The sequence below is a fragment of the Mustela putorius genome, unplaced genomic scaffold (assembly GCF_011764305.1).
Source record: "Mustela putorius furo isolate JIRA1106 unplaced genomic scaffold, ASM1176430v1.1 tig00003850_pilon_pilon_pilon, whole genome shotgun sequence".
NCBI lineage: Eukaryota > Metazoa > Chordata > Mammalia > Carnivora > Mustelidae > Mustela > Mustela putorius.
In genome coordinates, this window is record NW_025422002.1 from 3,869,559 (window position 1) to 3,884,218 (window position 14,660).

The following is a 14,660-nucleotide window of genomic DNA, read 5'->3' on the forward strand; positions in this document are numbered from 1 at the left end:
AGGTAATGACTTAATGCCAGCTGTGCTAAGTGCGTGGGGGAAGTTCAAGCCACACCACACCAGAGGAAATGGACCCCAAACTTCAGTTTGCCATTAATTGTTTCATTTATAAAATGAAATCGAGTAAGTGGAACTTTCAAGTCCTTATAAATACCCTAAGTCTTCCCAAAGCTCCGACATAACTTCAAACTCAAAACATTCAACATATCAAGAGGGAGAGATGTCTGGAGGATTTAATGCCAGTGAGCCCAACTTTGCCTTGATCTCTTGCTGTTTTGCCTCCTGAGAACTCTTCCTCGGGGTTTATCTTCTACTTCCCCAAAGCTTTAATCTCTCCTCCTTCATCTCTTCCCTTCTGCTTTCAAATATTCATAGAGTCCTTTATCTTGAATAAGCCATTACTTTGCTCTGCCATCTCTCCCAACTCTCATCAAATATCTTCCTATTTTATTTCCTAGCCTAATTTCTTGAATAAGGGATTCAGGCTGCTTCATTTCCCACCCCAGAAACTGCTTTTTTATTTGTTGATAGTCAAATTCAAAGGACATGTGGTTTCTTTTTCGAACTATTTTACCTGGTCTCCTTCCTAATTTCAGACATGATGGCTGCGCCCACCTTGATACCAAGTCCTTGGCTCTTTAACCCAATATTCCCCTTCCTCAGTGGCATTTCTGCCTTCTCTTTTTAATTTCAACGGACCCTCTCAGCTCAGCTCGGGACCCTTGGGTCTCTTCCACTGGAAAGTGTGTTGAACACAGCTGCATCTTTTAATTCTGTGTGTTCTTCTCCCAGGTCCTTAGACCTGGCCCAGCCCTAACACCAAGGTTCCACTTCTAGATAGGAAATTTCCCATAGGTGAAACCCACTTAGATATTTCTCCAAGTGGACAATGTTGAAAACTGAACATCTGCTCGCCTTCAGATCAGAACGCCTTCTCTCACTGACTTCCTCATGATAGTCTCCATATTGGGATCCTTGGAAGTCTCTGATTCTTCCTATTCTCTCCAGCCCTGCCTTTCTCCACTGACTCAGTTAACATCATCACATCATACGCGCTCATAAAAGAGAGGCCTGCCTTGGTCTCATGGGTGCATCCTTGCCTAGTGTAGAAATCTGGAGTCTCTTCTCTGCTTTCAGTGGAGGTCACCATTCTGAGCCTCTGTTCCCTCATCTATAAAATCAAGCAAGTTGAAATACACAATCTTTAAGATTTGTGCCAAGTCAGCACCTTTTCTAATACCACCGACTCCATCCAGGCCACTGTCATTTCCTATGTACTTACCTTTAACAAAATTGATCTTAGAAAGGTAGTTGTTTGTATGGCTAAAGTTTTGTAAATTGTCATAAAGTATTAAAAATAGAAACAATAACTGGACATAACTAACAGCTTATTTTCTGTACTTATTTTTTTTACTGAGTGTTCATGGGTACCAGACACTATGCAAGGTGCTTATCATGCATTTTAGCATAATTCTCACAAGAGCATGTCGAGATAGGCACCATGCTCACTTGGCAGATGGAGAAACTGGAGCAGAGAAGGGCTGACTCTGTCCACTGAGGACACAGCTCGCAGGGGGAGCTGAGTGGTGATGCTCTTAACCGTGATGGAGGGATCCATTCCACCGCCCGTCATCACGAAACTGAGGACACACGGCCCAGGCAAGAGCTCCACTTAAGACATCCTAAGCATTTCTCTATCACTGAACATGCCCCTGAGATTCATCTTCCTAGGTGGGTACCAGGGAAGCGTTGTTTCACTGTTGGGTCCCCACTATTGGACATAGCAAAGTTGATGCACTGCGCTTCCTCAGGAGGAGGCTGGCTGCATTGTAAACCGGCGGTCCCCCTGATGTTCTCAGGCTGCCGTTGGGACCGAATCCCTTTATTAAAAACCTACAACCACAGTATCTTTTTTAAGGTTGAGGTTTGTTTTTTTAGAGAGAAAGAGCATGTGTGGTAGCAGAGGAGGAGGGGGAGAGGGAGAGAGAGAATTGCCAGTGGACTCTACACCCAGCATAGAGCCTGATGTGGGGCTCGATCTCAGAACCCAGAGGTCATGACCTGAGCTGAAAGAGAGAATCAGATGCTTAACTGACTGAGCCACCCAGGCGCCCCAAGTTTTAGGCATTTATATCTATTATTTTACAAAGAGGCATTAATCATACTTTGTGAAATGATAAAAACCAGATACTCAAGGAGGCAAAACTTTTATTTTCCCAAGTGCCACAGATACTGAAAGGTTTTAGGAGTAATACTCAGTTTCTGGGTTGTAACCGAGCATCCCGTGAAGCCTCGTTTTTATTGTGCTGGCTCATAGCTGATGGAAAGAACACCTGGAATGAACTAATACCGTCAAGTGCCATCTAGCTTTATTTCTCAGTCTGATGTCCTGAATAAGGGATTTTCCTGCTTCATTTCCCCATTTCTGAAACCCACCATTCCATGCTCTTAACCATTATTCAAGAACGTTAATAAGTTCATTCAGAAACTCCAGACTCCATAAATTTAGCAAGGGTTATGTCAGCAGAAAAAACTTATCTGGTTTGTAAGTAAACTTAACAGGTAAAGTTTGAGTCCCACAGAAAGAAAGAGCTGTGTTGTAAATATTATCAGGGCCACACACTTGGTCCGATTTGTGTCTCAAATTGTGAAATACCTCATAGTCAGATGCATCAAGCGCTGATAATCGTACCGTTCACTTCTGACCATGATTACAAAAATCTTTTCAGTTAAACCACTCCACCTAGTCACTTTGGCTCTCACTTTGATAAAAGTTTTTCACTGAATTAGCAAAAATACAGAGACAACTGATTTTATTTCATTCAATCAAAAAAAGTTATTGATGCATGTAAGTTGCTATGTGGGAAGCAAAGTCATGGTTGCTGCCTGGAGGGAGTTGGCAAATGAGTCGTTTCTCCTGGCCTGGCTTCTGCAGTGTTCCTGATGCTCTTTAGAAAGATTCCCCTACCACCAAGTGAGAACAGAGCTCACCCCCAGAGAATAGAGCCAAGGTCAGTGTTATTGTGAAGGAAACATAAGCAGGCAGGTAAAATTAGTACAAGGAAAAGTTTTCACATACTCACTGCCGAAAGGAAATTACTTGTGGATTATCTACTGTTTAATTTTTTAATGTGAAAGTCTCGAGTCTGTTACATAAATGAGTGAATTAAAGTTAGCATCGACTCTGATTTTACTGAAGGTAGAAAAAATGGGAACAGGTCCCAAGGGTAGTACATATGTCCTTTGGGTCAAAGTGGTAAAAATTTCACTACCGAAAAGTTGGGAGATCCCTGAATATATCATTAATTTGAATTTTGGGGTCTCTGGCCTTAGATATTTTCTCAAGAAAAAGGATTTCCAGATAACTTGAATCTTTTCTCTGACTCAAGGAGAATGGCTTTCCTACCCTAAAACGGAAGCCACAGATGTTTCTTTTCAAGAAATTGACAGGCCCTGCTATTTAGTTATGCAGAGATGTTTTAGAAAGAGGAAGTCACACCATCGGTCCTTCTAAGGAGAGAAGCCCTCCAGACCCTCCACCTCATTCCTGGATGCTCTTCTGACATTGTCAACCTACAGCATTTGGGAACTCAGCTGTCTGGTTTCTGATGACCTCCATTATCATTTTTGACATCTCACCATTTTACCTTGAGAACAAGCCAGCTGCTGAAAATTCTGTTCTGTGACTTGGCAGTGTGAGGGGTGGGGGTAGGATGTTGCATGGAAAGGGGGAGGGAATGTGATGGTGGCAGCCAGGGAGAGAAGATAAACCTAGGCACCCAACCAACTTAACCCCTTCACCTGCATCTGGCTATTTCTGGATCTTCGTCAGATCACTTCCCTCCTGATGCTGTGGCCCCTCTTGGTGCAGAAGTCTGTCATCTATGCGTTCAGGCTAATAACTCCGAGGAGGGTCAATTCAGTGTGGAAGCTGCTCCACCTTAAATTTTCCACACAAGTGTGGCTCTCAGTGCTTCCATATTGATTTTGAATCTGACTTCAGACTTAAAAATAGGTTTCAAGGGAAAAGAGCTAATTAGCAAATAGATGGGACTCTTCCAATGAAGCAGCCCTGGTCTGTGTTCATAGAACCAGCAGGTGCTGGTACAAGGCAGGCAGCACCAGCAGGTGCCAGGTCACGGAGAGGCTATGCCTGCCTCTGCCCATAAAGCTGCCCATAGTTTGCCTCTCGTTGCAAGGGGAGGCTGTGGCATCTTCGGTGAGCAGCACCCCAAACCAGGTCAGAGGCTCCCATCGCAAGCACAAGTCAGAAGTAACCCTTTTATGTGGATGAGCTTTTTGAGGCAGCTCTCAAGTGGGCTGTGGGTTTTACCTGGTTTAGGGAGAAAAAAGAGGGCAGTAAATGCAGCCTCAGTGGACAAAATGTAGGGTGGCCCAGGGTCCAGAGCAAGATAGACAAAACGTGCCCTGTGCTCCTATCTGGAAATGGGGCTCAAGTAGACTGAAATATGGAGAGGAAACGAAGACTGTACATGCACGTGCACCAGTGTGTTCAGGATTCACTGGAAAGATGGCTGCAGGACTGTTCATTAGGCCTCGCAGGGCTAGACGTGAGGAAGTAGACAAGAGAACTTGTTTTTTTGTTGGCCTCTGCAGGATTTCCTACATAGCACTCCCAGGCAACCCAGCACTTTGTTCCCTAAGAGTCTCCTGGGCCTTCCATTAGCCTGCTAGCAAGCACCCTTGAAAGGCTGTGGTCATTGCATAAAAATAAGAAACAAGGCAGTGACATAAGTCAAGCAGAGACAGTCAATTATCATATGGTTTCGCTTACTTGTGGAGCGTAAGGAATAGCACGGAGGACACTGGGAGAAGGAGAGGAGAAGTGAGTTGGGGGAAATCGGAGGGGGAGACAAACCATGAGAGACTGTGGACCCTGAAAAACAAACTGAGGGTTTTGGAGGGGAGGGGGGAGGGTTGTTGGGCAAGCCTGGTGGTGGGTATTATGGAGGGCACGTGTTGCATGGAGCACTGGGTGTGGTGCATAAACAGTGACTTTTGGACACACACACAAATTAAATTTTAAAAAGAAAGAAAGAAAGAAAGAAACAAGGGAGTAAAGAGATGTTGGCTTGGTTGTTATTCACCACGGAGGTGACCTTGAACAGGTGACCTCTCCAGTTACCATTGTCTATTTGGTAAAATGGGGATAAGGACTGAGTGAGTGGGTAAATTTGTCAGGCCAGTGTTAGTACATAATAGGTGCTAAATAAATATTTGTTATTATAATTGCAGTTAAACACATTGTGTCAGAACGGAAGAATCAAGAGGGTTTCCCTAAGTCATCAAAGCACGACCAAAATTCAAGGGCTGTCAGAATCCTGAGAATGCAGAGTAATGAACTCAGACCTGGAGGGGAAAGGAATGCACCAAATCATCAAGATACTAGGGAAACAGGAACACAAGGCATGGAGGGTCTGAATCCTCAAGGGTCTGTGTTAAAATGAGATTACTGACAACTTATCATAAGCTGGCAGAATGTCACCCTTTCACAAACCCTGGCTCCCACTGCCCATCTTCCTGCCTCTATTTCCCTGGCTGGCACCATGACCTCTGGGATGTGAAAGCATGATGGAAAGAACAGGGTGAGGAACCAGTCCTATGGCTTGGTTCCAGACCCAGGTTTACCACTTTCTTGCTTTGTCACTTCAGGCATTTCCTTAACTTCTCTGCAACTTTTTTTCACATAATCTATAAATCTACGTAATTAAGGAAATTTTTTGTTTGTGAAGATACACAAGATCGCATAGATGAATATGCCTAGCATGGTGCCTGGTTCAACAATAGTCCTTGCTTCCTCTGAGCTGTTGTCCCACCTGCAAGGCCCTTCGTGGGGTAGAAATCATGTGTGGAAGGCCGGCGTGGGCACCACTAGAGGTAGCCATGCCAGAAAACACAGTAGAATACCCTGTTCCTGACAGTTGGAAACTGAGTCTGGCATCTTCCCTCTAGCTAGTCTGCTAGTCCACTTCCCTCCGTCAGGCTACGAGGACCACATAAGGGTGAGATGGTCCCCACCCCCACCCTGCCAAACCCCCACCCCGCCAAACCCCCACCCCTCTACCCCCTCCCGCCCCCGCTGCTGAGAGCAAACAGTGGGCCTGCCAGGCACTAACCAGCCTTTGAAACCACAAGAACCTGGATCTGAGGACACAGTTGACTGACCTGACTACCATGTTCACCAACCTGAAATCCCCCATTTGCAAAGAAAACCCAGAATCCCCACAAGTTCCCTCAGCCTCAGGCAAGCCCAAGTGGGCTTTTCAGGTTATCAGGTCACCTCTTTTTATTTTTTTAGACCAGTTTTGTCAGCGTTCATCTCCTTCCTCATGAAAGCCTTTTCACTTGCAGAATTCTTTTTGAAGACCTAGGGAAACTGAATTTGGGACCTCTGCCACGTTTGCCCTTCCTGTTTTCATTTGCTCATTTTCTCTCTGTTCTACCACAGTGAGAGAATTTAAAAAGAAAGTATGTGGTGACAAAGCAGAAAATAAAGGAGGAGAGAGCGTAGGAGGTGTCCAGGGTGAGGCTGCAGGACCTGCCGCCCTTGGCTTCTGAGTCCGGGAGACCCAGGCCAATGCATGTGTTTCCTCACAAATTCACAGCCTCTCAAAGTCCACAAGAGTTGCCTGTGGGGACCTTACTTTCATCTCAACCCAAATGTTTAAACACATCCCTGATATTCTTCTTCCCCCTACTTTCCTTAAGTCCTTACAGGCTCTAGGCTGGGTCCCGTAGCTCTAAGAACCAGTCCCCCCACCGCTGCCCCAAACTGTGACGGGAGAGCTAAGGCCCGGATTTCCTCTAAAGTGTCTTGTGGAAAGAGATGCCTACGAAGGCAGCAGAGGATGGCGGGAACATTTTTCTCTACTCCTAGAGGTACAAATGCTACATATCTCAAGCCTAAAGAAATCTTTAAATTAAAAGGTGTTTTTTTGGGGGGGGGTTGGTTTTTTTGCTTCTGGTTTTGTTTTTATTTTTGTACCTGTGACCTAGCTGGTGGCCTTCAGATAGGGCCTTCAGTGAAGTCGGGGCAAACCCAATCGCTGGTTGGGAGGGCCATGCCTGTGATTGCGGTTAAGACCCATCTCTGATAAGGTCTCTGAAAGACTGAGCCTGACCAGTGACAAGGCAGGAAAGGCTTGCAGGGTAGGCTCACATAACCAATACTCTCTTTTCCAAAGGGAAGGGTATAGCTGTAGGGCATTTGGTTTTCATAACTGCTTTTCTCATGCATGGTGTGCGAGGTTCATGGAGTGGGGAGAAGGAGAGAGATGAGGGACTGAAGCAAATGGAAGGCTTCATAGGACCAGGGTCAGGAGAGCAGAGGTTTAGGTAAACAGGAGACAGCAGAGATAATAGGGGAACAGAAGAATCCGGAAGTTAAGAAAGATTTGAAAAGGAGAAAGAGGAGTGAAAATTAGGAAGTTAGCTCTTAAGATAAGACGCAGAGGCCAGTCGAGGAAGGGCAGTTGATAACCAGTGTTGATAAAACAAAACCAACTGCTATTTCCATTTGAAAACAAACATGTTTTATGTGTTGGAAATCCTAGCACAGGAGGGCCCATGTAGGGCCAAGGTTCCAGACACTTGCCTGCCGGATTCTCTCACTGTCAAAACTTAGCCTTCCTGGGTCTCACTATTGAATAACCTTGGGCTATCATGGGTTCATGAGTGAAGCAAATCTATTCCATTTTGCCAATGGATGACTATGTCACCTATTCGAGAAAATTAGCTATTAATAGCCACTTCTGGGCTGTTTGAGAACTACTGATTTATTTAAGATCTCTGGGTCTCCATTTGCTTATATGAAAGGAGATGGACTTAATAATACTGGAGAACGAGGTGGTATTTGAGTGGGGCTGCAGAGTGGAAATGGAAGGGGAGGGCTCCAGGGCGCCATATATACAAGGTGGGAGAGGAGGAAGGTGTCTGAAGGAAATGAATGGAGCGACAAAATTGCCTGATAGACTGCAAGCTGAGCGGAATTATGGTTGCATCCTCAAGGGGGTAAAGAAGAGCCCTGCAACATGTCCCAGAGGAGCCCGGACTTCCTAGTATGTTTATTAATCATCTTGATGAAAATGGAAAGTCTGCATTGATTAAATTCACTAATGATCCTAAACTGAGCAGGGGAGTAAATTCCAGAAACGATGGATTTGTAAGGTGAGTGGGGATATTAATCAGCTCATCTTATGAAAAGGGTGGCAGTAAATGAAATGGGATTTGCCATAGATAATGGCAGTGAGGTATACCTGGGGGGGAATTATAATGAAGCTAGTTCTGAACTAGGAAGCTGTTATTTGGGAAATAATAATGGGAGGAAAGCTCTAAAGTGGAGAGTGAATAATAAATTAAAAACAAGCTTAAAATAAATTCTCATTATGGATCACAATTTCACTCTCAGCACTTCTGTGGTGGGCTGAGGGCGTGCAGAATAATCTTGGGGTGCAGCTTGCACATTTTGAAGTGAAGGAACTGGGAACTGGGACCCAGCGAGGTTAGGCACAGGTCACTAGTCAGGGGTGGCAAACCCAGGCTCGCTCATCACCACTCTGTACCCTGCCAGGGTGACAAGAGATTGGCAATCCTAAGACCTACATGTAGCCTGAGAATCCCTCTCAGCACAGCGCATGAAGCCAGCCCCGATCCCTTGGCTGGTGAGGTGTTATCTTCTGCCATCAAACGTTTGAGTCAGAGAACTAGACATTGACAGAGTCACGGCTGAAACCCAGATTTCCTGATCTGTCGCTTTTGCTCTGTAAGTTCTAAACTGTCTATGGTCAACACTGACCTGAACTTCACGATTCAAACATGCAGAAAGCAGAACCAGCGTCTTAGCCAGGGTTCTCATCTTGGTTTCTGCTGTGTTGGTTTGACGTCCTTGGGCAGCATGGAAAAAATCTCTGAAGCTCTCTGTGCAGTAATGTTCAGGAGACACTCAGAAATATCAATAATTCAGAGCCAATGAGTTTTGTGCCCTTGGGGAATAACGTAGACTTAAAAAAAAAGTGACCAAATATAAGTAATGAAAATTAAGCTTCTATCACAGGCATTTGATAAAAGGAATAATCTTGTTAAAAATTTCCTGGGACTGATTAATGTTCTCTTTTGCTCTTGGCAAGCAAAGTGAATTGACATTGTGCAGAAGAAGCAGTGTGGAGGGAGGTTGTGTGTGTGCTGGGTCTGTGCGGCCAGGTGGGGGCATCAGCCCAGGGAGGAGAAGACAGTGGGAAGACTGGCCTTGGCACAGTTGGGAAGTAGGTGCACTTGCCCGATCTTTGTTCCTTTTATCCTTCTTTCTTGTCCCTCTTCCCAGGAAGACTTGTGCTGCTCCTCTGAGTTCCAGTGGGGGAATATGGGGGCCACCCCTTAAGGCTGTGCTGACTGTTTGTCACACAACTCTAGGGGGTGCCATTCCTTTTTGCAAACTCTGCAACTCTGCACGGCCAGCCCCCCTGCAGACTCATAGTCCCTCTGCAGGTCTTAGGCCTTTTCTCACCTCACCCAACCTTCTGTGGAAATCTACCTGATGCATGTCTAATCGGACTCACACCCACATAATCTAATGGGTCACTGCCCACGAATTTCCTGAAGACCCACCCATTAGCCTAAGTGAATGACTTAAATGTAAAATTTTACAACGGGCCTGAAAGAAAGCTCTCCTTAAGTACACTCTTCACATGATCAATGAATACCCCATAGGATGAGTGAGAAATAACATTCACACGCTTGACCAGCCATAGCCACACAGTTAGCTCCCAGGATCTCAAAATTGTTTAATTTGTTCAGCACTTTGTGTCTTGCCATAGTCCTGTCACCCCGTGGCCTTCCGCAGGCAGCTCTGCCACTTCATATCTACCACTCACTGGGCAAACAGAGTTAAGCAAATTGCCCAAACTTGCAAAGCTACTTTCTCATCTGCAAAATAGGTTTGTTGGTAAGATTCACGGAGGTAATGGGCGTCGAGCATAGAGCCGTGTTTGGCAAACAGCCATCCATAAATGTCACCTGTGATCATTGTTTTTTATTTCACGGTACCCCGTGAGGCAGTGAGGTGGACATTATGTGTTTTGTCCAGGGAACCCAAGCGAAGTCAGAGGGGACTTTTTCCAAGGGTATGCAGTCATCACATACCACAGCTGGGTGTTACGTTCCTGCCACCTGGGTACGACTCCCGTGTTCCCTCCACTGTTCTGTGTTCTCATTGATCTCATGCAACACTGAGCCACGGAAGTCCATGTCCTCAGGCTGCCTAGTGGCAGCACACACAAGAGTTAGCCGCTTTCTGACTGTCTACTTTGCCATAAAACATGTACGGAAACCCAGTACACCCAGGCAATGACAAACAGGCTGTGGATTTTCTGTCTTGAAGGTGCAAGGCCACACCTGCAGGTTATGGGATCGCTGTCTGAAGCTGAGTGAGCACGGCAGCCGTCAAAAGGGCAGTAGGCTGATGGAAGAGGAGGCATTTGGGTCCATGAATGAATGTGTACACTTTCCAGGATTATCAGTGTTAACTATGAGGAAGGTCGCTCGCTTTAAAATAAACAAGAGACTCACCCACATATACTGTTTGGCTCCACTCACTCCATAACCCCGTCTGTCTGCACACAGAGCTCACTGCTGCTCTCACTTGAATGGAATACTTAGAAATATCATCAGTTATCGAGATGAATGTATTCGTTGTCATTTTTTCTGTCTAAATGGGGGAAAAAATAGCATTATAAGAATCTCTGGACATGTAATTTAAGTTATATCAGTTATCAGAATAGAAGGTTGTACCTAAGTGACATGTCTCACTGTTACCTGATCCATTGAAAATCAATAGGACGGGCACTGATTCGTTTATTCTAGAAAGTTCCAGTTTGAATGTGTGGGCAGCTACCCTTTGGGGTAAGCGATCTTGTAACCAAAATAAAGAAAAAGTCAATGGTAACATCTAGATGATTTGTGTGGGTCTAGTGATGTTTCCTGATGAACAGACTGGAGTGGCCAGTAGAACGCATAATCCCCCCTCATCTTGTCCCACCATATTCTGCAGTCATATTACTAGACAGTATCGATTTCCATGCTTTTCAGCAAGAATCAGCAAACCACAGTGTGTGGGCCCATCCGGCCTGCTGCCTCTTTTTGTAGGGCCTATAAGTTATCGATGGTTACTGTAACTCTCAATGATTGAAAAATATCAAAAGAGACCTCATGACACATGAAACTGAACTTTCAGTATCCACAGGTAAAGCTTTACTGGAACACACCCGTGCCTATTTGTTTACATATGTTTACTATGGCTGCTTCTGTTCCCCAGTGGTAGAGCTGAGTAATAGTGATAGAAACCATACAGCTTGCTAAGCCTAATATATCTGGCCATTTACCAAAAAAAAGAAGAAGAAGTTGTTTGCCATTCCCCAATGTGTAGGAATGTCTCAAACTGAAGCCATCGGGTGGGCACCGTGATAGAGAAGAGAAAAGAGCAGAGTCCTTGAATCTAGGAAGGGCTGAGTTTGAACCCTTTACTCCACACTACCTGCAAGGCAAATTCCTTGACCTGAGCCTCTCTTTTCTCATCCATAAAATGGGAATAACACCACCCAAGCATGAATTATTGAACTAAATGGAAGTACCTTTGTAATTCCAAGTTTAAGAACGTACTGGGTCGAATCCTATGAAAACTATGAATATCCAACCCATCTTTGATGAGCAAAAACAGCAATTTGGTTAGTTGAATACAATAATAGGTGCTCAGTAAATGCTAGTTTGCCACAGGATATCTGGGCCAACGTCTCTAGTGTGACAGTGAAGCTATTTTCTCACAAATGAGCCTTTCTCCGATCTTCTCACTACTGCTCAGTGCCCACACCATTCAGCTAATCCTGTAGGCCCCACACCAGAGACGTATCCCCAACACCTGCATCATGCGTTCTTCTGGGTGTGCCCCCCTTGCTCCCCTACCCCATGACCACTGCCTGACGTCTTCAGTGATCTTCGGCTTGGCCCGTTGCCAGAACCACTAACCCCACGTGCCTGTCCACATGCCCCCTCCACACGTGTCTATCTTTCATGCTGCTACCAATATTATTCTTTGATTTTGCAGATGCAGTCGCAGTTCTGTACTGAATTGAATTCTAGAGTAGCTTTCAGTGCCTCTGGCAGTGGTTTTAAAAGGAGAAACCACTCCTTTTTTTTTTTTTTTTCCTTTTAAATCTCAGTCATTCTGGGAAAAGTCCCAGTGTAGGATCTAGACTTATTATCCCAAGGTTGGCTTTATGTCCAGACCGACTCAGTTATGGCCACTTGGCTGAAGGAGCCTCGCTCTCTTATGCCTTCTGCCTAGACCCCCTGCCACTCCAAGAGCACTTGGCAGACTGCTGGGGGCCAGGAGCTATTTATTTCTGAGCCTCAGTGAGGGAAACACAGAAATTGAGAGGACAGCTTCAAAGCTGTTGTAGCAATTTGACATGGCCCCAACATCCAAGCCCATGCTTGCTGGGCTTCTCTCTGGGTATATTTGATTTTTCTAGCCTTTCCTTTTTACTGTATTTTACAAAAGAACAATTGGAAATTGAGTTAGAATTCTAATGAAAAATTAGAAATTAGAGTAGAAAATTTTTTAAAAAAAGAAGGCCAGTCTTTCAGCATAGGTATTTTGGGAAGTGCTGGTTACAGAAGTGGGTCTCCTCTGCTCACCATGCATGTTTCTACTCCCCTTTTCTGATTTTGCCCAATTGGCCCTCAGTAGGGGGTTGCTTGGCCTACCCCCTGTGCCTGCTAAACTAGGCCCTTTGATGGCAGAGACACTATCTTCCTTATCTTTTACTTCCCACACAGAAACCGATTCCTAAGTATTGGCTGAATTAAATTGGGTGGAGTGGAATTTGCTCTGCCTACTATCAGTAAGAGGCCAGCAGTAATCCTAACTTCCCTAAGCTTTGCCAGTTGAGTAACTTTGGGCCAAGGGGCTTAATCTCTTGGCCTCACTTTCCTATGTAATGGGAATGAGGGTGACTTAATGGAGTTACTGGGAAGATGGAATAAATTAGCATAATAAGGCTTGACCCAGAGCTGATGCTTCCTCAACTCTGGCCGGCTTCTCAGTTCTTTGTCCCTTCAACTTGTTGTTCCTTAGTGCTAACAAGTATATTTCAGTTGCAGTGAAGACAGAAAACATAATATTTACCATCTTAACTCTGGCAGTGAGTACATTCACCTTGTTGTGCAACCATTTCCAGCACTCTTAGACCCTCTGATACCGAAACTCTACTCATGAAAAACAGCCCCCACGCCCCCCTCCTCCCAGCTCTTAGAAACCACCATTCTACTTTCTGTCTCTCTGCATTTGACTACCCTTGGTATCTCCTGTAAGTGCGGTCCTATAATATTGGTCTTGTTGTGACTGGTTTATTTCACTTAACACTGTGTCCTCCAAGGTTCATCCAGGTTGTAGTATGTGTCTGAATCCCCTTCCTTTTTAAGGTCGGACAATAGTGCATTGTACGGATAGACCACATTTTATTGATCCGTTCATCACCGGTAAGTGGACACTCGAGTTGTTTCCTCCTTTTGGCTGCTGTGAATAATGCAGCTATGAACACGGATGTGCAAATTTCTCTTTGAGATGCTGCTTACTGTTGTTTTGGATGTATACCAAGAAGTGGAATTGTTGGATCCCACAATAATTCTATTTTTGATTTTTTGAGAAACCGCCATACTGTTTTCCATAGCAGCTGCAACATTTTATATTTGCACCAATAGTCGTGCTCATGAGTTGTTATCTGATCCTTTATGTTATTTTGAACCCAAAGTATGTCCTTTCAACACAGAATGTCAGTAAAGTTTGGTTTATTTTTACAAAACTTGCGTAGATGCAAGTTACCTTTGCCGTTGTTAGTTCCAAGTTATAAGCACAGCTGTCACTGAATAGAATTTTTAAAATGTTTCTAAGAGAATGCGATCATCAAATATTGGAATAATCTAAAGAATTACCTGAAAATAATTTTTCCTTGCATTGTAAATCTTCACTTCATATTCAAAGCAGTGAATTGGAAAGGCAGAAATGGGTTTCTCCCACTGAATAGAAAGATAGTTTCCTTCAATCTCTGCTGTGACATTCACGGGAGGATTAATTCGATCTAGGTTAGAGAATGAAAGGTCAGTGGTCTGGGCTGATAAATTCAATCCACTCATACTCCTCAAGGCATTTCTAAGATACAATCCTCTCAAGTACCTACCCTCGGGATTTAGCTGACTGACCCCCAAGCCCAAAGACCCCAGTGGCTCACTGATGACTCCTATGTTGTAGTGCTGAAGAGATTTCTACTGGAATCTTAAAGGATTCCTATTCCTATTCCTATTCCAAATGGTGGGGTCCCTTTCCCCTTCAGCTCACTGCAGGATCCACCTCGCTATCCCTGTTTCTCCTGCAGGACCAGACTGAGTCAACCTCATCCTGGAGAAAAATTGCTCTGGAGCTTTCCCCTGAGCCCTGCCTCTGCTGAGTCAGGTGTGTGACCCTGGCTAGTAATTTCCTCATTCTGAGCTTCAGTTTTGTTTCATTTTGTTTTGTTTGCCTTCTTTCAAGTTTGTCTGGGGGTTGGAGTGGGAAGTTTCAACTTTCTCTTGTATAAAAAGAATGGATTGCA

General features: G+C 44.7%; 1 protein-coding gene across 1 annotated transcript in view; it reads right to left on the reverse strand.

Annotated features, from left to right (window-relative positions):
- The window catches only part of IL5RA (interleukin 5 receptor subunit alpha), a 36,619-nt gene that overhangs the window by 7,843 nt on the left and 14,116 nt on the right, over positions 1–14,660 (reverse strand). The window contains exons 8-9 of the mRNA XM_004738402.2: positions 14,005–14,150; positions 10,585–10,723 (exon numbers count right to left, since the gene is read on the reverse strand). Of these exons, the coding sequence (XP_004738459.1) occupies positions 10,585–10,723; positions 14,005–14,150 (285 nt within the window). The remainder of the gene's footprint in view (positions 1–10,584; positions 10,724–14,004; positions 14,151–14,660) is intronic.